The sequence below is a fragment of the Heterodontus francisci genome, chromosome 43, assembly GCF_036365525.1.
Source record: "Heterodontus francisci isolate sHetFra1 chromosome 43, sHetFra1.hap1, whole genome shotgun sequence".
In the NCBI taxonomy this organism is placed as follows: domain Eukaryota; kingdom Metazoa; phylum Chordata; class Chondrichthyes; order Heterodontiformes; family Heterodontidae; genus Heterodontus; species Heterodontus francisci.
In genome coordinates this window covers 23,129,649-23,154,192 of record NC_090413.1, presented here as the reverse complement: position 1 = coordinate 23,154,192, position 24,544 = coordinate 23,129,649, and the positions used below count along the sequence as shown (strand labels likewise).

At 44.8% G+C, this 24,544-nt stretch overlaps 1 protein-coding gene across 1 annotated transcript; it reads right to left on the bottom strand.

Moving 5' to 3' along the window:
• Positions 1 to 3,239: 3,239 nt before the first annotated feature.
• Positions 3,240 to 20,333, bottom strand: rnf11a (ring finger protein 11a). Its single transcript, XM_068021158.1, has 3 exons — positions 20,010 to 20,333; positions 12,390 to 12,559; positions 3,240 to 9,134 (listed from the first exon to the last, which is right to left on the bottom strand). The coding sequence occupies exons 1-3, from the start codon at positions 20,184 to 20,186 to the stop codon at positions 8,963 to 8,965; spliced, it is 519 nt and encodes a 172-aa protein (XP_067877259.1). The 5' UTR covers positions 20,187 to 20,333; the 3' UTR covers positions 3,240 to 8,962.
• Between the last annotated feature and the right edge of the window lie 4,211 nt (positions 20,334 to 24,544).

Below are 24,544 nucleotides of genomic sequence, written 5' to 3'. Positions count from 1 at the left end.
CCTCTGTTTTTTTATTACCTGTAGAACATGAGCATCATTAGTAAGGTAAGCATTAATTTCCCATCAGAAGTGGTGGTGGTGAACTGCTTTCTTAAACACAACTGAGTGGCTTGTTGGTCCCTTTCAGCAGGCAGCTAAGAGTCAACCACATTGTCACATATAGACCAGACCAGGTAAGGAGAGCAGATTTCTTTCCCTAAAGGGTATCAGTGAACCAGAAGGGACTTTTATAACAATCTAGTGGTTTCATGGTCACCATTACTTAAACCCACTTTTTATTCCAGATTTACTTAATTAACTGAATTTAAATTGCTCAGCTTGGTGTCTTCGTGTCTTTGGATTATTGGACTGGCGTCTGGGTTCCTAGTCCAGTAACATAACCACCATGCTACCGTACCACAGACACAAATCCCCTATAGAAATCAGGTACCTTTATTTTGCTTTTACCTTTATTTCTGTTTGGCATGCCAATGATACCAAAACATCTCTAGTGCAGTCTGACCTGTTTGGTGTCTTTTTGTTCCTTCAGAAAAGGGGGTTTAGCCCATTTGTGGTGCTGGTGATGGGAGGATATGTCTCAGGGGGAAAAAAACATTTAAGACATGGTACGATTCTGTGCTGTAGTTCTTTCAAGGCCAATATATCATTCTTGAGTTTAAGTTCTCAGTACTGAACACAATACTCCAGATGGGAGTCTGATAAAGGCCCTGTACAACTAAATCATAATTTCCTCACTTGAATTCCAACCCTAAAATAAAGGTCAAGCTTCTATTAGCCTTTTGGATTATTTTTTTGTACCTGAGCTCTAGCTTTTACATGGGAACCTTGCCTCCTCCACAGCCTCCTAGTCCCTCACCATTAAGAAGTGATTCTGATTTGTCTTTCTCAGATCTTCGTGGTGGAGATCACACCTTCCCACATCAACTCCATCTGCCACAGTTTTATCCAATTAGTCTACGTCCCTTTCAATTCATTTGTCCTCTCATCCGCACAATTTTAACAGGCCTACATAACCTTTTACCATCCTCTTCCCCTTGATATATTTTTAAAAAATTGCTCTTATGTTTGATAACCCTAGAACCCTTTTATCGCTTTGTTGCTTTTTATAGATCTCCCAGTCTGCTTGCCTTCCATTTTTTCTTGGCATTTGTGTGTCCTATCTCTTAATACTCTGTCTTACCTCATTTGTTGTTCAAGCTTGCTTATCTATTTCCTCAGCTCAGCACTGGAGTGCCAACCTAGATGCTCCTTTGTCTCTGAACTGGGCTATCATTCCTTGGATGGTGAATGGAGGTTCGACAGCAGGAGACTGTCACGGTGCCATGGGTTCTGCCGACATTAGGATAGTATATTGGGAAAACCCAAGAAAATTTGGGGCCATTCGGCCCATCTGTTCTGTGCCAGTATTTAAGAGCACTGAAAACCCACTTCTACTGCTCTGCTATCTCTCTTGTATCTTACTGGTTAGAGGTAGCATTATTCTACATCTAACTATGCTATACCTGTCCTGGAAGTGCCTTATACTGACAATTGGTGCTTGAAATGAAATGCGCTTAATTATGCAAGCAATCCTTAAATGATAAACACACAATAAAAATGAAAACTGCAGATCGGAAGATCCCAGCTTGTTTAGGCTAGCTGATTTCAGGTAGTATTCTAATGGGGATTCTACAACCAGTCTTAGTGACCATGGGTAAGGGCCAGGGAAAAATAGAGTCCTGATTTAGTCACTTCTTGAGAGTGTGTGTGCAAGGACAGGAAGGGAGAAAACAGGCTAGAGTTTTTAAAAAAAAATTAGTTCATGGCATACAGGAGTTACTGGCAAGGCCAGCATTTATTGCCCCTCGCTAATTGCCCTTGAGAAGATGATGGCAAGCCACAGTCCATGTGGGGAAGGTACTCCCACTGTGGTGTTTAGGGATTCCAGAATTTTGACCCAGCAACAATGAAGGAACTGTGTTCTATTTGCAAGTCAGGATGGTGAGTGACTTGGAGGGGAACTTGCAGGTGGTGGTGTTCCCATACGCCCTTGTTCTTCTAGGTTGGGGGTCAGCAACCTGTGGGCTCCCTGGGGTCCAACGCACAGCTCCAGAAAGAACGCATCTTTTAAATATTGAATGCAACAGAGCCTTTTTGCCCCAATGTGCCCCGAATGCAAAAACATTTTTTTAAATATCAGCTATCTAAAAATTCTTGTCTGTTGAACACTTCAGTAGAAAAGATGATGTTGTGCAAAATCACCCACCATCCAATTACATGGGTTGTGCAGAGTCAGGTACATTAATTACTCTTGCCCCTGTTTTGAGGCTGCTTTTGAAATGGTTGCAGAGAAGAATTGAAGAGGAATTTCAAGAATAATGGACTGATTTCATTCGCATTCATCCCAAATTTGACTGGTCTTCCTGTGCATCTCACTTGCAATGAGAAATCTGTAAACAAGAAATCAAATCTTGAGAGGCATTTCACTGAAAAAGCGCAGTGCCTTAGCCAAAAGTTACCCAACTGGAGAAGCCCAAAAGAAAGTGATGAAGGAGCTGGAGAACAAGGCAGAGAAATCTAGGAACACATTCGCTAAGTGGGTGAAATTATCAGGTAGATTAAGTACTGCTAGTTTTGTGGCATCTCAAGAGATTGTGAAATATGGATAGCCTTTCACAGATGATGAACATGTAAAAGAAAGCATTATCACAGCCTCAGAGCAGTGAATTTAAAAACAAAGACAGAATTATTCAAAAAAATTAGACATGTGATCTGTGAAGACCCTGAGGGACAGAACAGATATAACCAGCCAGCAGACTGAGGGTATAAATTCACTCCAGACTTCTCTATTGCTCGTGATGAATTGTGTGTGTCTGTCTTGTTTCTCGTTATTGACACTTGAGTAACAGCATTGCAGCTCTTAAGATATTGCGTTTTTGACTAAAACATTTTTAAATGGCTCCTGTCATTAATGTTGCAGACTCGTTGTAGGTGGTAGAAATTCACGGGTTTGGAAGGTGCTGTCGAAGGAGCCTTGGCTGCAGTGCATCTTGTAGATGGTACACACTGCTAGCACAATGTGCTGGTGATGAGAGAATGGGCTGCTTTGTCCTGGATGATGTTGAGCTCCTTGAGTTTTATTCTGAGCTGCACTCACCCAGGCGAGTGCCCAAAAGGAGGAATGGAAGGAACACACATATCTCTCGGCTTAGTTTATATCCAACAGACCCAGCCCAACAATACCTCTGACCTCATAAAAATCAGTTTGTGGAATTGATACTTTATTTTTTTTAAAAATATACATACTTTTACATGATTTATGTAACCAGCAGCTAGTATAAACTAACAAAAGATATCATTTGTTCTCAAAACACTGGAGTATTAGGCAGTTCTGAATTGCAACATCTTGACTGAAAGGTGTTTCAGGTCAATCTGGGTTACAAAAATGACAGTGGAAACATAGGCCATTGACCTCTTAAGATGGCAGTCAGTGGGGGTTTTGGTGCCTGTAGGTGCTGTGGCAAGATCCAAACGACTGTGTCTACCAGAAGTACAGCCACATCTTCATTCACTGCCACAGACTCCTCTATATGCAAATAGAGAGGCAGGATGTCTCTGGCCATAGTGGTGCAGAAGATGAGTCGTGCAAGACTGAAGACAGGAAGAACTTGGAGATAACGAGGCATCATTGATATAGAAAGTCTCTGTGCAAATTAAACAACTGCCATTGTAACACTGGAGATACACATCGACTGCAACAGGAAGAGTAAGCCCTTATAACTGAGATTCCGACAGTGTCGCCATCAGAAATGGGGAGCTGTGTATCTTTTTCTTGCTTTTACTTAAGATTGCCACTTCAGTTTTTTTTCCTGATCGCAGTTACTAGTGATAAACAGAAATCCTTGAGCTAACATTGGAATGTCATCTCCAGCCTTGGAGACTCGGGGTTAATTCTGTGACTGTGGGACAGCGTTGGCAAAAAGGCCCTGACTACAATTCCAAAAAGTGCAGACAATATCTGTTTTATTTATATTCTCGAACAAGCTGCTTTGATATTGCTCAGGTATTTCCCCTCTCTATCTGGGGACAGCAACCTCTGTAAATCAGTCATTTTTACTTAACAGTTAGTTGTGCAGTAAACAAGGCACTACATCAGTAGAAACATAGGGTGACTTGCTCCTCCAATTTACTTCTCAAACTGGTGGCACAGCTACCCACTCACATTTAGCTCAGTCTGTGAGGCCATGTGCTTCCTAAACCTGTTATTTTCAGTGTGCATTATACAATATAGAAGCGCTTTTAAATGTTTGCACCTAACATTTTCTCACCTGCGCTGTGTGATTTAATAAGTGTTCCCTCACTGCAGCCTATTCCTAGGCAACAGTGAAAACTCTACTGGAGGCTTCTTTGCTCATGATTCATATAACATGCCAAGTTACATGTACTAGTCGAACTCCTGTGGCATTATACACACCAAATCCTATCTCTAAGTAAAGTGAAGGTAGAGAATGTGGGAGTCATTGAACCATAGCATGCAGCTGTAATTCAGTCCCCATTTTAAAGTCATGCTCTGTATTCTTATTTTTAGATTTCCATTGTAAACTCCTATGTCCACATTTATGATGGAAACTGCCAAGGTAAACCTGTCACGCCCGTGGGAGTGCAATAAGTTTACATAGACAGACACATGATTTCTAATGTACTAAACAGACTGTTACAGTCTTTAAGTATTGCACTCGACCCACACAGACTTCAATCACAGAATCTGAAAGGTTAATTACAGGAAATTTTCTCTTTCGGTTGTCGTTCTCCAGGTAACAAGTGAATCAACCCAGGCGTCATTCTCCCTGACCAACAGAAGAGTCAACCCAGGTTTGCTCCTTCCAAGTTGATGGTGTAAAATTAGGTCGCTCTGAGTAAAGCAGAGCTAGAGCAACACGGATGCTTAGAAGTCAATGACCTGACCATGCTGTGCATATGTAGCAAGACCCCAATATAAAAAGAGCCACAACTTTAATCACAGGTTAGTGCAATCCTAAAAACATTTCAGTCTTTGACAGAGCTCTGGGGCAGTGCATGGGTTAAACAGCACTTCTGAGGGTCCCCCCCTCCCCTTCCACTATTGACCCGTTAGGTAAAGCACCACCTGGTGTAATACGTAGCCAGAGACCAGAACCGTCTCAGGTTTCTTTATCGGTCAGTATTGAGTAAGCAGATCTCAGTTGAGGGAAGAGTTGGGGTGCAATAATTAACCAAGGGATAACAGACAGCTTCAGTCAGTGCTCTCTGCTGGACAGTCAAGGGGTGGGATGCCTGGTGAGAATGAAGATGGTGTGATGACCCTGTTCTGTGGTCAAATAACACGTCGCTGTCTAGGTGTACCCACTGGGGCGAGGTCAGAGCGGAGTCTTTACCAGTGCAATCGTACCCCAGCCTGAGTCAGCTTCAGGAGGGAGGAGGAGGGGAGAAAAGCCAGAGATACTCTTGCATCTCTTCCCAGCCAATGTTGATGTGTGACTGTTATCACCAGAACGCCAACCAACAGCTCTGAGAAATCTTAATACTTAACATTTGAGCCTTTTGGGTACAAATGGTACCACGCAATAGCAGTTTGCAATTTTAACTCTTCCGGTTAACGCCTTCCTTAAAACAGAAGAATTTTCGATAAATGTATTTTGTACAATTTGAACACATTCAGATTTTACTTACATTCCTGCCCAGGCAACAAAAGGAACAGGAGGCCATTCAGCCCCTCGAGCCTGTTCCGCCATTCAGTCAGATCATGGTGGATCTGCGACCTAACTCCATATACCTGCTTTTGCCCCATATTCCTTTAGTTAATAAAAATCTACCAATCTCTGTTTTAACATTAACAACTGACTCAGCATCAATTGCCCTTTGCGGAAGAGAGTGTCCCAAACTTCTACCACCCTTTGTGTGTAGAAGTGTTTCCCAACTTCACTCTCGAAAGGTCTGGCTCTAACTTTTAGACTATGCCCCCTAGTTCAAGATCCCCAGGCAAGTTGTAAACATCCTCCACGTTGGTGACTCACAAGCCAAACGTTAGTTAGAGATACAGCACTGAAACAGGCCCTTCGGCCCACCGAGTCTGTGCCGACCATCAACCACCCATTTATACTAATCCTACACTAATTCCATATTCCTACCACATCCCCACCTGTCCCTATATTTCCCTACCACCTACCACCTACCTATACCAGGGGCAATTTATAATGGCCAATTTACCTATCAACCTGCAAGTCTTTTGGCATGTGGGAGGAAACCGGAGCACCCGGAGGAAACCCAGGCAGACACAGGGAGAACTTGCAAACTCCACACAGGCAATACCCAGAATTGAACCCGGGTCGCTGGAGCTGTGAGGCTGCGGTGCAAACCACTGCGCCGCCCAAAACTTTGTAAATAAATAAAGCTGCCTCCGGATACGGAGCCAGACAGACCAGGAAGATTCTGGTTTCAAACCCTGGTCTGTCTGTACAGGGTGGACAGATCTCAGTTGGGACTAAGATTGCCAAACTTCTTGAATTCTGCTGGAGTCTCCAGGAACGAAGGATTAATCTCCAGAACCTTGCTGCAACCCAGGAGAAAAATCACACAGACATTAAAAAAGTTCATTTTCGATGAACGTTTCCATTATTAGTTATGAAAATATTGGAGATGGTGGGGGGAAGAGGCTGTTTGTTGGATAATTTACTTTCCACTTGGCGTGGGAAGGCAGGACCCCGTGAGGATAGGCTGAGCAGTGACCAATAATTGGAGGTCATGTGATGATAGCTCCTGAAATACGTCCAACCAGAGTTGGCAACCCCTAGTTGGGACACACTGCAATTGGCTGTTGTTCCTAGATTAGGGATTGGATCGTGATCCAATGACTCTTTGCTAGACATTAGGGAAGGGCTGGATAGAGCCCAACCCCATTGTCAAACAGCCCAGCATCATGGTCATGGCAGGGGAGGACAGCAACCATCCTTGGAGAGCCCAGCAGGAGGGAGGCACACTCACAGATGGCACCGAGATACAATGGCACTAGATTCAAGACTGCCTTTAAATTCTTCAAATGGTATAACCAAACAACCCATCTAATACTTATAAATACTTGAAGGGAAAAAAAAATACAGGGCTATGAGGAAAGTGCAGAGGAGTGGGACTAAGTGAGCAGGTCTATCAAAGAGCCAGCACAGGCACAAGGAGCCAAATGGCCTCCTTCTGTCCTGTATCATTTGATTATTCCATTCTGCTGCTACTCCTCAGTTTCTTTTTGGCTCGTTAGAGATTGTACTACATTTCGGGAAATCTCCTAAATCCAATACTTGAGCATCTTCGGTAAAAATTCTCTGTCGAAAACTTCGGGGAAAAGCTCGGAGTTCTGAGAGATTGGGGCAAAAACAAAAGTTTCTGGGTCATTCTTGCACAAAGGCTGCAGGAGCTCATCTCCCCATTCTGCACATCATTTCTGACAGACAGGAGGACTCCCAAGTCTCCGGTGCCCGCTGCCGGGAATGCCTTAGTCCCCTCGAGTATTCTCTCCGACGTACCTTCCCACAGTACAGGGTAAACACACGGGTCTCCACACAGCACTTCCAGCTGTCCGGGATCAGGACTTTTTGTGGATGACGGATGCAAAAATCAACCCTAGATGCTGACACCTGATGTTACTGCCCCAGCACAGGTGCCAGCGAGCCCTGAACATTCCAAACAACAAATCAGTGGTTAAAATACTAACCACAGCCATCACTGTGCTGTCCGGCTTATTCAATCTAGCGTTATGGTGGTCTCAGAATACGTAGCTTTAAAACAGCACAAAGAGCAGCTCCCAGTTCAGTAATGAGCTGGCTGATCTCTGCAGGGGACTACAGTTGCGGTGGGCCGGTACAATATCCGTCAGCATCTCGGTGCCAAGGGAGAATAGTCAGAATTCCCACTAATCCACTGACTGCTCAACAAGTGAGGCTCAGCTGAAGGGCACAGGCAGCAGGTACACAGGAACAATCACCAGCTCAGAGTTTCCCCTCCAAGTCACACACCATCACGACTTGGAAGTATAGCGGTCGTTCCTCCACTGTTGCTGGGACAAAATCCTGGAACTCCTTCCCTAACAGCACACGGACTGCAGTGGTTCAAGGCGGCAGCTCACCACCACCTTCTCAAGGGCAGTTAAGGATCGGCATTAAATCCTGGCTTTGCCAATGACGCCCACATCTCTTGAATGAATTTAAAGAAATAAGATGCACCCTCATCCTCCCATGGTTGAAAAATTTGCCGACAATCACTGCCTAGCCTCGTTTTGCCACAGAGGGAGAAGAGCCCTTTCTCTCCGCAGTAGAATCATTCCACCATCTCTTCTGTTCATTCAGGTAGCCTGTTCTTGCAATTGCTCCAACCCTGCCCACTGCCAGTCCCAATCCCATGTCCCGTTGCATTAGCACCTTTGTGAAGTGTAAGGGAGCTGCTGTTGCCTGTTGGAACTGTGCATCCCAGCTCCTTGAGAGAGAGGAACAATGCAAAAAAAAAAAGTAAAATTCATCTTAAAAGTCAAAAACGTATAAAGCTTTTGCCTGGTTTCACATGAGCAACGCAGATGTATTTCTTGGGGGGAGTGGGGAGGGAGGTCAATACTGTATGTGTAGAGACAGGCAAATCCAAAACACCTTTTTGCGCTGTTAGAGTGGGACTACTGCCCTCACTCTGCTTTTAATCACTTCCCTTTTAGCTGGTCAGTGTTAAGTAGAACATTTGGCCAACTGACTGCTTTCCCAGCTGGAAAAATGCACTGTCTGGTACACACCTAAAAGCTATGGTTCATTTTGGAGGTGGGGTCAGAAGGGAGTGAGACGACGGGATATTTCTTTGGTCTGACTGAGTGCACGATTCTTTCCCCTCCACCCCCACACTCCCCCGCCATTTCTTTCCCCTTTTGGCAGCAAGACATTCAAAGTGCAGTGAGGCTTGACGAGGCCGAGTTAAGTCAGTTGGTCTCGTAGGATGAGAGCAAAGCTGCGTCTACGGGTTCCATGCATGAAGGGCACGTGAAGGACCTCATAAGCCACTCGTCAATGCACTCCATGTGGTATATGTGCATGCATGGCAGAAACCGGATTGGATCACCATACACAAAGTCCATCATACAGATCACACACCTAGGAATGGGAACAAAGCACAAATATTATTTAAATGGTACAACTTTAAAAAGTGGGTGTTTACGGAAGACAGGCCTGGGGTGTGGGGGGGGGAGGGGGTAGGTTCACATACATAAGTTTTTGAAGTTGGAAGCAATCACAGAATCACAGAATAATACAGTGCAGAAGAGGCCCCTCGGCCCATCGACTCTGCACCGATGCATTAAAGACACCTGACATGTCTACCTAATCCCATTTGCCAGCACTTGACCCATAGCCTTGAATGTTATGACGTGCCAAGTGCTCATCCAGGTACTTTTTAAAGGATGTGAGGCAACCTGCCTCTACCACCCTCCCAGGCAGGGCATTCCAGACCATCACCACCCTCTGGGTAAAAAAGTTCTTCCTCAAATCCCCCTTAAACCTCCCGGCCCTCACCTTAAACTTGTGACCCCTCGTAACTGACCCTTCAACTAAGGGGAACAGATGCTCCATAACCTATCCATGCCCCTCAAAATCTTGTACACCTCGATGGTCACCCCTCAGTCTTTTCTGCTCCAGTGAAAACAACCCAAGCCTATCCAACCTCTCTTCATAGCTTAAATGTTCCATCCTAGGCAACATCCTGGTGAATCGCCTCTGCACCCCCTCCAATGCAATCACATCCTTCCGATAATGTGGCAACCAGAATTGCACACAGTACTCCAGCTGTGGCCTTACCAAAGTTCTGTACAACTCCAACATGACCTCCCTGCTTTTGTAATCTATGCCTCGATTGATAAAGGCAAGTGTCCCATATGCCTTTTTCACCACCCTATTAACGTGCCCTTCTGCCTTCAGAGATCCATGGACAAACACGCCAAGGTCCCTTTGTTCCTCGGAACTTCCCAGTGGCAAGTAGGTTTCTTTTTTAAAAAAAGCATACAACATACAGATGCTGAACTTTATAAATAGAGGCACAGAGTAGAAAGTTATGCTAAACCTTTATAAATCACTGCTTAGGCCTCAGCTGGAGTACTGTGTCCAGTTCTGGGCACCACACTTTAGGAAGGATGTCAAAGACTTGGAGAGGGTGCGGAGGAGATTCGCGAGAATGATTCCAGGGATGAGGGACTTCAGTTATGTGGAAAGAGTAGAGAAGCTGGGATTATTCTCCTTAGAACAGGGAAGGTTAAGGGGAGATTGAATAGAGGTGTTCAAAATTATGAGAAGTTTTGATAGAGTAAATAGGGATAAACTGTCTCCACTGGCAGAATAGAGTCAGATGACACAGATTTTAAGATCATTTGGGAAACAAATGGGGGAGATGAGGAGAATGGTTTCATGCAGTGTGCTGTTACGATCTGGAATGCGCTGCCTGAAAAGGTGATGGAAGCAGGTTCAGTAGTAACTTTGAAAAGAGAACTGGATAAGTACCCGAAGGAAAAATTCGCAGAGAGTGGGATTAATTGTAGAAACTTTCATAAAGCCACCACAGGAATGAAGAGACAAGCAGCCTCCTCATGCGCTGTCTGATTCTATGTTTAGAATTTAACCTGAAGGGAGTTTCTTGTAATGAGTGTGCACTTCCTGCCTGCCACAATGAAGGCTTAGGCTGCTATTTAGCAACACCCACACAAAAAAAAAACGGGTGCTGTGTGGTCGAATTTCTAGGTCAATGTCTGTGCTTTCCAGTGAAAAATTAAGTGCTAGATAAAGTAGAACGGGAAACCAGCAATGCGGAGTAGAGACCAAAAACAGCACTGCAATGCTCTGGCCTGTCTCCCGTTTTCTTCATCCAACGCTGTTTACAGTATAAACAAAAATACAGCAAACCTCCTTTAGTATACAGCCAGCCTGTTGACATGCACATGAATAATGATCACTGGGCAAAGTACCAGAAGGATAAGCATCCATGGAAAAATTCAGCCCAGTAAGTCAGCAGTGACCAGGGATGAAGGGAGAACATCAGCAGGTAAAAAATATTTGTTTAATGCATCAGATCAGCAGCCTTTTGTTTTTATCCATTTCCGCACACTTGAAGATTTTTTTTAAAATTCTTTCATGGGATGTGGGCATCGCTTTGCCCATCCTCAATTACCCTCGAGAAGGCTGTGGTGAGCTGCCTTCTTGGTTCAACTAAGTGGCTTGCGGGGCCATTTCAGAACGCAGTTAAATGTCAACTGCATTGCTGTGGGTCTGTAGTCACATGTAGGCCAGACCAGGTAAGGATGGCAGATTTCCTTCCCTAAAGGGTATTAGCAAGCCAAATGGTGATGATAGTTGCACGGCATCATTACTGAGACCAACTTTCAATTCAATATTTTTATTAATTAATTGAATTTAAATTCCACCAGCTGCCGTGGTGGGATTTGAATTCACGTCCCCCAGGACCTTAGTCTGGGCCCCTGGATTACTAGTCCAGTGACATTTCCAGTACGCGACCATCTCGCCTGATACGACACAAGTTTATGCCTACACCTGCTATAATCAGGAGCAACAGGATACACTTACAAAATTTATTGCTTCCCCTGCCTTGACAACAGTGTCGTGCTCTACCCCATGTGAGAGGGAGCTCTCTGATATCTCACCCAAGTCACTGCTCTTCATCCATCATGAAGGCCATCACACCAAAAACCAGATTCACTCAAAGCTCGAAGGATTGTGAATAGGGTAGAAACCTTGGCTGAATGTTCTCTCCCTAGCGCGGGGTCTGTCTGTAGGACCCCACCACCCCGACAGCTAGCCCTGTTGAAATAAGTGGGCATTGAACTTGGCACCTACCTAGTCCGTATTGCTCAGTATCACTCTGGGAAGAGAACCAATCCACTAAGCGATCAGGGAAAATTCAGAAGCTATCACTACCCAGCTGAGTATGTTCCTCATCTGAAACATGGAAGCATACTGCACAGGCCATTCAGCCCATCATGCCTGTGCCAGCTCTCTGAAAGAGCTATCCAGTTAATCCTACTCCCTGTCTTTGTCCATAGCTCTGCAAATTTCTCCTTTTTAAGTATATATCCACGTTAAAAGTTGAATCTGCTTCCACCACCCTCTCAAGGCAGTGCCTTCCAGATCACAGCAACTCGCTGAGTAAAGAAAATTCTCCAAATCTCCCCGCTGGATATTTAGCTAATTATCTAAAATCTGCGTCCATTGGTTACCGACCCTCCTGCCAGTGGAAACAGTTTCTTCCTATCTACTCTATCAGAAGCCCACCTTAGGAAAGAATAACCAGGGTACCCCAGCTTTCTGCTATGCTACCTCCAGTTTGCTTTCCAATGCACTCATACTCACTCCTTGATTATCTTGTTGTGGGTTTCCTTGCCGAAGTCAAAGCTGCCTTTGGGAAGATGCTGGATTAGGCCAAGTCTCTGCGCTATTCGGATCTGTTCTTCCTCTGTCAGCTGAGTTGCCAGGCGGGTCTGACTGGGCGTTGGATGATAAACTGGAATTTGTGCCTGTTCCTGAAATGCATGCAATTCATTTGTTAGGGATTCATCAGCATCACCTCCGGTATGCAACAGGATCCGCAACATTCACTCTGTCCAATGGTACAATGTGTACCATTGACAAGATGCACTGCAGCAACTCACCAAGCCTCCTGCGACAGCACCTTCCAAACCAGCCACCTCTACCACTTAGAAGGACAAGGGCAGCAGGTGCATGGGAACATCACCACCTACAAGTCCCCCCCACCAAGTCACTCAGCATCCTGACTTGGAAATATATTGCCGTTCCTCATCGTGGGTCAAAATCCTGGAGCTCTCTCCCTACAGTAGGATGTACCTACAGCACACGGAGGGCAGCGGTTCAAGAAGGTAGCTCACCTTCTCAAGGACAATTAGGGTTGGGTAATAAGGTGCCCACCTTGCCAGTGATGCCCACATCCCGTGAAGGAATGATAAGATAAATATGGATGAGGCAGGCCTATCGGCCTCTCTTAATTCATCCATCCCGTTGTTCCATTCGATGCTTCTATGTTTTTTAATCTCTACTCTTCCATTTTATTGGCAGGATGGTGGGAACCAGAGGATACAGATCGAAATTGATTGGCAAAAGAACCAGAGGTGACATGAGGAAATCGGCTTGAAAGGGCAGATTCAATGGTAACTTTCAAAATAGAAAAAAAATCGCTGGGCTGTGGGGAAAGAGTGGGGCAATGGAACTAGTTGGATGGCTCTACCAAAGAGCTGGCACAGGCACGATGGGCCGAATGGCCTCCTTCCGCGCTGCATCATTCTATAATTCCAAGATGAATTTTTTCAAAAAGCAGGCATCAGGTAGGAAACGCACTGCCTGCGAGGAGATGATTTATACAGACCGAGAAAGTCCAAGGGTCAATCCCCTGGGTCTGACCAGAACTGAACTCAGGAATGCAACAATTCATCTCAGCACCCACGGGCTAGGAAAGGGGAAGGCAGAGGCAGGAGAAATCAGTTAAGGCCCTGGTCCTGATTACTGTCCAGGACTGGGAAGTGGAGACAGGGGTGTTAAGCAGGCCAAGGCAATACCCTCCAGGGCAAGGGCAGTCTCAGTTCTCAGCTCACACAGATACTAGTTTGCTATCGACAGCGAAGGAACTGTACCCCAGAGAAATCCAGCCCTTTCAGCAAAAGTAGGGGGAAATATTACAAGAGCATCACCCCACAATTACAATCAGGAAGCCCATCATTGTTGACCCAAATTATCAGAATTCACGGCTCAAAATTAGATTGTAAATACAGCAGCACGACTGAAAATAGTATTTCACCATAAGACCTATTAATATTACTTAACTGTGTTAACCAACCCACTTTTTTTAAAAATAAAGTGCTTTTAAGCAAAGAGAATGTAAATTTAATTAGCAAACTCTGAAAGAGGAAGCTCAAAGTAACTTGCAGTGAAATCATTGTTTTCCTTACACCGCTCCTCCTCCATATATTGTGGACATCTCTCAGCTGTTCAGTGCTCTGGTTCCAGCTTATATCATTAGGCAACTGGATTGTGACATTTTTATCCTGTGAAGTGCTTGGTGTAAATGGTGTTTTTAAGATTCTAATCCTTGTATAATACCCTGCTTCCTCCCATGCCCTCGTACACACCAGGTACAGTACTCCCACAAAATACTCGTTCTATCCAGGCTTTAAGATGTTCAGATGCCGTGGCTCAGTGGGTAGCATTCTCACCTCTGAGTCGGAGGGTTATGGGTTCAAAGCCCACTCGAGAGATTTGAGCACGTAATCACGGCTGACTCTCCCAGTGCTGCACTGTCAGAGGTGCCACCTTTCAGACAGGACGTTAACCCGAGGCCCTGCCTGCCTTCTCGAGTGGACGGAGGAGATTCTGTGGCAAGTATCTGAATTCAGAGGAGAGGGGACTGGGGGAAGCAACGGATAGACTTGGAAGAGTGAGGAGTTAGTACAGAGCCTAGCTAGTAGCCATTGCGATCTGCATTTATTGTGTGGTACACTCATGACCATTAAGACTGCTCAAAACTTACAGCAGGTCAGCGAGATCTGAATCCTGGTTTAAGAATAAATGGGTAATACATTGCAGCACCCGATTCTCTCATCCATACCGTGTCAATACTGCAGGTAGATTCAGAGTACAGACACCAACACCAAGCCAAAGGTATTTCTTTCAGTATACAGTAACATTGTGCTATATTAACATGTTTATTAACCTACTTAACATGCTCAGTACGAGGGCAGGGCCAAGAATAATTTAAACCCACAATGTGCCACACTGCATGTGCAAAATTAGCCACATAACTTCCTGAATAACTCCGTCTGCGGCAAAATAAACACAGCATTCAGCACTGCTGAGGGCAGTCAGGGTTACTGGACCCCCCACCCACCCCCGTGACCCTACCTACCAACTTGCTGTGGGTCCCATAGGCATCCAAATCACTGAATATTACAGCACAGAAGCAGGCCATTCGGCCCATCGAGTCTGTGCTGGCTCTTTTGAAGAGCAATTCAGTTAGGCCCATTCCCACTCCTCTGCTCTTTCCCCTTATCCCCGCAATCTTTTCTCCTTCAAGTATTTATCCAATTCCCTCTTGAGGGCTACTATTGAATCTGTATCCACCTCTGCTTCTTTAGCCAGTCACCTTGACTCTGTGTCCTTTGTAAAACGGCCCTACAGCCACCGGAAACAGTTTCAGTTTATTTATCTACCTAAACCCGTCATGATTTTAAACACTAAATGATTCGCGAGCCTCAACAGCGAGAACCAGTGGGCTATTTGACTGCAGGCTTGAGTGGTCCTGTCCTCACTCAATGTCCAGAAGCTTGCACGTCCCAGCAGGGGTTACTGGAAGAGTGATCAGGAGTTGGAACCTCAAATAATTTCATCTTGCCCCACAACCCACAAACCCTACCCAGTCTAACCCAGAGGCCGAGAGGCCAAATATCCTGCTCACCTGACTGTGATCAGATTCCTGCGAGGCAAGTCATCCAATTGTCCCCTTGTCCTAGTTGTTATTCTAATTACCACTGGGGATGCATAAAACATCAGTAAGGATCCCCAAGGCCAAGCATACTGCTGACCAAAGTAGTACAATATGCACTCTAGACATGTGAATTTACATCGCATTCGGAGTTTCACCTTTCTTAAAGTATTGCTGAAAATAGAGACATTTTGTCAAAGCTTTCAATCTTGCACTCATCAGGACAAATCGCAAGAATACCAATGTAAAGCAAGCAACAAATTTATACCGTATGAGGAGAGTGTGCTGATTGGCTGGCAGGCGGACTCTGATTGGTAGAGGTGTTGCAATGGAGAATGCACCAGTTTGCGGTGACTGACTGTTAACTGCCAAGCTTTGTTTGAAATTTAAACCAGGCAGCTTGACTCTGATTGGTCAAGGCATTGCCCTGAGGAATGAACCAGCAAGCGGCTGTCACTTATTGTGTTTAGCTGAAACAGGCGCAATGTGTGTATATGTTCTTTATGTCTGCAAAGAACATGGCCCTGTGTATTTATATACGTAGCTTCCAGTATGTGCAAATGCGCCACACTGCAAGCCCGACTGACCATCTTAAATTGATTGTCTGCGTAATTCTTCGCACACTGAGGATTATTTAGCAAATGTTGTCCAATCGCAGAATCACATCAGATGTTGGACACTGTGTTTTGAGTTTTACAAGCACGGGCTGGTTGGGTACGGCCTGTACCTTGCACGCTGCAAACAGCAGAAGGGACATGTTGTTTGATACGATGTCTTTGGGACGCAAGGCCTACATACCTAGCATTGAAATTCATATATCACATTACTAATTTCTGTGATAGGCAGAATGTCTTTTTGGCTTGACGGCAGCATCCTGTTAGTGGCGAACACCACATGTGTTGCTACTGCATAGTAACAGTGTGAAAGTGCCAGCTTTCTTAAAGGTTTGAGTGGTATTTTGAAGTTCTGAGGCTGCCAAAGCTGCTGTGAAAGCAACTTTAGTAAAGCCACTTTCCCACCAATAAATCTTCCTGTTTCTCACTTACTGTGGTCTGTTCTCTGTGAGCCCTTTTCCCTTTCTGTTCCTCCCGAATTCTGATCCTTTCTTTCTTACTCTCAGCCATGTTGCGCTGTTTCCCTTTGTCTCTAAGCCTGTGGCTTTTTCTCTCTCTCACTCTCTTTGGTTTGTGTGTGTTGCGCACTCTCTGTTCTCCTCTGCCTTTACTGGCTTGACAATTGGGTCTTCTAAAAGCCTGCTCTTTTCCAACTCGCGACAATTCCTTTCTGCAAAAGAGAAGCCACACGGCAGTCAGTGTTGGGAGCTCCTGTGTTTCTGCACTTAGAACATTAAAACAACATCCTCCACAGTGTAAAGCCTGGCAACCCAACCCAAACCCGACTAGACATGACTAGGTGTCGGGTTCGGGTCGGGTCGGAATTCCGAGTCCAGCATTCGGGCTCCGGTCGGGTCGGGCTGGACACTGCTTCCAGGAAGTCACGGGATCAGGCTTACCCAAGATTTCCCACAAGCTCCAGCTGCAGGAATAGCCTGCTGCCGGAACAAATGAAGGAGATTCGGGGTCGGGTGCAAAAAAAGAATTAAAGGGTTCGGATTGGCTGTGGTCGGGTCAGGTTATAATTTTATACCTGAGCCAGGCTTTACCACACAGTAAACAAGCCTTTTTTTTTTACACACTTTGTACAGTGTCATCCTTCTTATAGCAGTGGTACTTATAGCCAATGTCTATTTGTAGCCCCCACCCGTATACAGGTGGGACAAGGTCTTTTTGATCTCACCATATCTCCTCCAACTTTACAGACATCACCCCTGTTAACGATGGCCCTCGACTTGCTGCTCCACAGTGCCTCAAAGCCTTCATTCATGGTCTGCCCGCCTGTGGGATGTTGAATGAGCTGGCGTCTGGGTTCCCAAACATCAAAAAGCCAGAAACCCCAAAGGAATGCCATTAGGGCTACCCCCACGCAGCAAATGAAAGGTCCCTCTATTAAAATAGAGCTGGACGGTGTGCTGTCTCTTCCTATGGGGAAGTGCTCGGAATCCACTTCCCAAAAACTAGCCACAGTGGCACCTTTGAAATCAGAGCTTAGCAGATGGGGAATCACAGGCACAACCCCCCATCGTGTCACTCAGGAAAGCACCATTCCCTGGAGCAGTCCTCAAGCAAGATGCCATCTTGGCTTGCCCTCTGCAAAAAACACCAGTTAGCAGTCAGTGTACAACAGTCCGCAGCAAACATTAAACCAGTACCAGTATGAACAAAGCCACTCTCCCAAAGTAGGAATGAACGAAAAGGCAATGCAATACTGGATGGTCGAGAGAATGTTCACAGGTTTAGTGCTTGAAAATAAAAATGCGGCCTCCTGAATAATTACACTGAGAGAGAGAACACTCTGGATAAACTACGCTGTTCTCCGATAATGCTAGCATTGCTCCCTCGCAAGTGTATAATCAGTTACAGAACCAAGGCGGGAAGATGGAGTTAATCGCGGAACAGGCTCGAGGGGCTGAATGGCCTCCTTCAGTTCTTATGTGGTGCAGTAGTTAGCACCGCAGCCTCACAGCTCCAGGGACCCGGATTCGATTCTGGGTACTGCCTGTGTGGAGTTTGCAAGTTCTCCCTGTGACCGTGTGGGTTTTCGCAGGTGCTCCGGTTTCCTCCCACAGCCAAAGACTTGCAGGTGATAGGTAAATTGGCCATTGTAAATTGCCCCTAGTGTAAGTAGGTGGTAGGGAATATGGGATTACTGTAGGGCTAGTATAAATGGGTGGTTGTTGGTCGGCACAGACTTGGTGGGCCAAAGGGCCTGTTTCAGTGCTGTATTTCTAAATAAATAAAAAAAATAAATCTTCCTCCCTTTCAATCATTTAACCACCTTTTTACACCGGGAACATTTCAAACACACTCATAAGTGAGGCGCTGAAAATACTGCCTTGCAAATCACACTACAGATACATCATCATCACTTTAATATCAGTAACCCGTATCGAAATGAAGCTTTAGGTATCAAATTATTTGAAGCCTTTGTGTGTTTATACATAAATTTAGGAAAGATTATCTTTCAGGACATATGTGTTTGTAGTGCTCCAGGTGGAGACTGGTGACAGTCACCTGAATTCGATGAAACAAAAACGTCTTCACAGGAATTTATACTCAGTAATGAGACTGAACTATTATAATTTCCGAAATGCTTGCCTGCATCCAGTTCAGTACTGTTGATGCGTTTAATTAATTACTGGAAAAACTCTCCTGAAAATGCAGACTCCCGCTGGGAGCTGATTATCCTCCATTCTTTGTTTCGAGTCGGGACAGCAAGCATTGGCAGGCTATTGAGCTGTGGAGTGCACCACAGACGAGGCCTATCCCGTCCTCAAGTGCACTTTCGAGCTTGGATCACTTGGGTAGCTAATAGGTGGTTGATTTCTCTCAGAATTCACCCAAGGGTACCAACTCCAGCAGAGCCGCCAGGCTAACCGGGAATCCAACTTGGGACTTTCTACCCTCTCTGGCTCAGTGACACACCAGCTATCAAATGAGCCTTAAGGTAGAAGGAAACCTGTGAACTCGTAATGTACTCCAGAGACTTGAGCACAAAAATCCAGGCTGACACTCCTGTGCAGCACTGAAGGAGTGTTGCACTGTTGCAGATGTCAACTTATGGTTGTGAAGTTAAACTGAGGTCCTGTCTACCCTCTCAGGTGGATGAAAAAGATCCCACGGCACTATTTGAAGAGCAGGGGAGTTCTCCCCAGTCACTGGCCAATAACTATCCCTAAAAAGAAATGATTCAGTCATGGTCACGTCATTGCGGGAGCTTGCTGTGCGCAACCACATTTTTAAAATTGTAACAATCACTAAACTTGAAAAGTACTTAATTGACTCTAAGATAAAGTGCTTTGGAACATCCTGAGGTGGAGATAGGCTCTATAGAAATGTATGTGCTTTATTATTCGGGGAACATTCTAATGTATACAAATAAGTGGGGCTCATTTTTCTGTTGAAGTTAGTACTTAGGAAGCCCTTTGATGCAGTTGTTGTGATATACAGCAACCCATCGACTTTTTTTTTTCGATCCCTGATTATGATGCTTTCCCCACCCCTCCAGTATCAGTTGTGCCTGACCTGAGTCAGAAGGTTGCGGGTTCAAGCACCAGTTCAGAGATCAAAGCTGACACTCCCAAGTGCAGCACTGAAGGGAGTGCCACACTGCCAGAAGTGCCCGGGCTTTGGGAATAGACATGAAACTGAGAACCCCACCACCACCATTCCCCCTTCCCCCTCCCCGGTGGCACTACTTCAAAAAGAGAAGTGGGGAGTTCCTACATTGCAAAAGGGAGGTTGTGAAAGGCGCTATATAAATGTAAGGTTTTCTTTCCAGTTTAATAAACTTGAGTTGAGCATCCAATTAAAAAGAAATATATATCATTTTTTTTTTGGCTGCTTCCCCCTCCCCCACACACCGACCTGGTAAAGTGGTGAAGGTGGCAGCATTAGCAGCAAGCCCGGGGCCGGCTCTCCCTCCGCTCCAGCTCCCCCGCCGGCCGCTCCCTCTCCGGCTCCCGCTCCCGCTCCGGCGTCACTCGCCGAATCATTCAGCAGCGAGATGTCATCGCCCGACTGCGATTTGAAGCAGTTGCCCATTTTGTTTCCCCCCCCCGCCCCAAAGAAAAACGTTGTGAAGTAAAAAAAATTTTTTTTTTTTTAATAATTTAAATGCTTTATTTCTAAAATCGCCAGTGCGCCACTCTCACCGGCCACCGACATTTTACCGAGCCGCGACGCCGACCTCTCACACTCACCTGATAGATTGATTGACGGTCGGCTTCACCCAATCGCCGGCCTCTCCGGGACGCGCTCTGTTGCGGGAGAGGGCCAATCAAGAGTGAGAAGAGGAGGAGGGGGGCGGGGCGGGTTTTTCTGGTTTGTACACCCGAACGTGCTCGGTGGTTTGATGGACACCTGATCTTGCAAAGTGGGGCGGGGCCGTCTGGGCATGGGGAGGGGGGGGGGGTGTGGAAATGGGCGGAGATACACGTCAGATTGACAGCGACAGGGGCCATTCACGGGCCAGCGTTGGTTAGCCAATGAGCGTTGAGGAAAGGTGGGACCAGTGAGGGGGGTGGGAAATGATGCCATCATTGTCTGAGATAGGCGATGGTTCAATGGGCAACGTCAAAGTCAATATTGGGTTAAGCAAGCAATGTTGACTTTCACTGTGGCAAGTTCAATACCTAAATAAAATTAAAATTGGCAGAAGAACCAGAGGCACCAGGAGGAAAACCTTTCTTTTAAGCAGAAAGTTGTGATCTGGAGTGGCCAGAAGCAGCTACTATGATAACTTTTAAAAGAGATTTTAAAAAAACTTGAAGGGGAAACATTTACAGGGTTAAAGGTAAAAAAACAAGGGAATGTACAGGTGAGGGACATTTACCCATATTGTGCCAGTGCATGCAGGGAGTTTTCTACAAAAATTAGTGTATAGATATCCCCAAAGTTGAAAAGGAGTAGGCTATTCAATTAGAAACTACTGACCAGTACCGCAGCTCTATCTCAAGAAATGCTGGAATCACTCAGCAGGTCTGGCAGCATCTATGGAAAGAGAAGCAGAGTTAACATTAAACGTTAACTCTGCTTCTCTTTCCACAGATGCTGCCAGACCTGCTGAGTGATTCCAGCATTTCTTGTTTTTGTTTCAGATTTCCAGCATCCGCAGTATTTTGCTTTTATATTACCGCAGCTCTATCTCGTTGCTTTGGTTCCATAACCCTAAATACTTTTACCTAACAAAAAATTATTTGAAGGCCTTGTACATGGTCACTGAAAGATTAATGACTTCCAAATTTTAGAGGTCGTGAAACCATTGAGTTTAGAGTAGAAGACAGTGCGATGAATCTTGATTTGCACAGTAGGGGTGGAGGGAGTAGAAAGAGTAGGTATGTGTGTGTTATAGTTTCAGTGCAAGAAATGAAAGTTCAAAGAAGCAGAGACCATGTAGCAAAACGGGAGGGCAAAAAAAAAGTTATCGTTGTACAGTACTTCCATCACAAGCAAATTATGAAGTGTTAGATTTTAAATGTGATTTGTGTTGTTGAGCTGTATAAAAAGGTTGATTAGACACCTCTATCTGAAGATCATCCCTGTCTGAAATACTATTTAGTGTATTCCTGGATAACACAATAATGCAAAAGATATGCTGTGCCTGACTCAGTTACAAATAAAGCTGAGATATTAGAAGAACCGGATTAAATCAGTGGCATTCACAGACTATTCCCTCTAAACAAGACTTCCCCCTGTTGTGAGGAAGCATTGAATAGGGGGAATAGTCAGTGAATGTAAATACTGCATTCTAAGCTGAAATATAGGATGGAGAGCTGACCAAAGCACATGCTAATCAGCAAGCTTGAAATCCCCCATTCTGATTTGAATCTGTTCAACACCAAGTTAGCTTTCCATGCAAGTTCTTTGAGAATGAACGGCTTTCAAAAATTTCTATTGTCCTCGTAATGCTGGACTTTGCTGCGGATTAGTGCTTGCTCATCAGGCAGATAATCTCGGACTGTGCTGTGTTTAGCTATTTACTGATGCCTCTGTGCTTTTTTGGGGGGTCTGGAGGCTCTTCATTACACTAGCCTGATGCTGTACTCATCTCCATTCTGGCCAAGAAGAATGGCGTCACCATATGCATCCCATCTTATGAGCTAACATTGCAATGAAGCACTGAGGCAGTACTTTTCTCATTTATCTCTATTGCTGTATATGGGACCTTGCTGTGTTTAAGTTGATTGTTGTTCTAAAGAAGTGTAGCAATGACTGCAGTTCAAGGTCACACGCAATCATACTGACGGAAAATGTGCACATGAGGCTGGAAAATTGTGAAATTTTGTAAAGGATATTGCATGGTAAGGAAGTTGCATTAGCTTTGTTCTTTTTCAAAAAGAACTCTTACTCAAAAGGCAGTACATTCATGTTCAGGTCCAGAGAATATATGCCAGCAGGCTGTTCCAACCAAGGAAGGCATCACAGTCCCTGACTGTCATCGCTTAATGGGCAATTTCCAACAGGGGGCAGTGGACAATGATAAGAAACAGGATCACAGGATCAAAATACTGCAGCTGCTGGAAATCTGAAATAAAAACAGCAAATACTCAGCAGACCCAGCAGCATCGCAGAGAGAGAAAGGGTTAACGTTTCAGGTTGATGATCCTTCATCAGAGCTGGGAGTTCTGATGGGATGGAAGACAGGAGAGATTAAATGACAAAAGGGATGATAGTGCAAGGCAAGAATGAGATGGTCATGGGACATGTAGAGAAACAAAAAGACGTGTCTAGAGGAGGTGTAAATTTGAAATGATTTGAAAAGAATGATCACCAACAGCTGCCGTCCAAAAACAACAGAACACAAAAAGATAAAAATGGGGGCAGAGGTTAAGATCTGAAATTGTTGAACTGTGTTTAGTCAGAAGCAAGGTGCTTAGTCAAAAAATGGGGTGCTGTTCCTAGAGTTCAGAAGCAGGAGCCCCACCTGGTTTGCTTCCCCCACTTTCTAGCGCAACATCTCACAGGCCAGTTGAGGTGCTCTAGCTCAAGATTAGCCAGCTCAGCTCAGAACAGTGAACGAAACCATCTGTAGAGCACCAAGGCATGATTTCTTTTCAAATTTTATTACATTTAAAATTTGTATGCTGGTCAAAAAGGTACATTCTGATCATCTTATAGAAGGGATAATACAGGATGAAACACTGACACACAACTGGAGGTTGGGTAGGGCTGGGGTGTGAAAGAGAAAGGAGACATGGCAGCATCTGAATTAATAACCTGTAGGTCAGGAGGTCATACAGACACCAACCATACCCTACAAGCTAAATTTAGATTCAGCTGAGCAGTAAAGAAGCAAATTACTTGAGGTACTAAAATGATCGAAAACGCACAGATCCAAGAATTTTCTCTCCACTTATTTCCCCTCCTCTCTAAACAACACATTTTGCATTTATAATGATTTGTACTTCTTAGTTTCCACTAGATCAGATATAATGCTGCCCTTTGGTCCCCAGTCAGAAACAATTCGTTCAAATAGAGCACCAGCTGAGTACCTTATGGCAACATTTTGATTTTGACAGGAGACAAGAATGCGTTTAAATTATCCTTGCCACTATTTTGATTGGAACCACTAATCTGTTTACTGTAAATTGATTAACACACCAAATAAAACAGGAGGATGAAATTGCATGCAGGCACGCTAAGCGTTCCCACAATAAGATTCAGAGACAAGTTTTAAGCCAGGACAACAAAGGCAGACACACTTATAAGAAACTGTGTCTGTAGGGACTGTTACCGGAAAAATATACACCAGATGGCATACTGCAGCAGGACTATGAATCTGTAAAGCAAGCATCATGAATATTACATGGCCATGGCTCACAGCTGGTAGCACTCTTGCCTGTGAGTCACAAGGTAGTGCGTTCAATTCCCAGTCCAGGGCTTCAGCACAAAAATCTACGCTGACACTTCAGTGCAGTACTGAGCAAGTGCTACACTGTTGGAGGTGCTGTCTTTCGGATGAGACGTTAACCCGAGGCCCCATCTGACTGCTCGGGTGGATGTAAACGATCCTGAAGTGCTATTTCGAGGAAGAGTAGGGAAGTTATCCCTGGTGCCTCGGCCAATATTCATCCTTCAATCAATATCACAAAAAACAGACATTGCTGTTTGTGGGACCTGATTGTGTACAAATTGGCTGCTGTGTTTCCTACATTACAACAGTGACTACACTTCAAAGTACTTCATTGGCTATTAAGTACTTTGAGACATCTGGTGGTCTTGAAAAGCACGATATAAATGAAAGTCCTTTTTCATCTAAGGAATGATGTTTAAACACAGTTGAATTAAACTTTTAACACCAATTTCCATGACTTATCAATTTACTCATGCTAAGTTTCTAATATCTTATCTAAAGTAGGTAATAGCATTCAACAGGAAGAAATACTTCCAATTTATGCCAT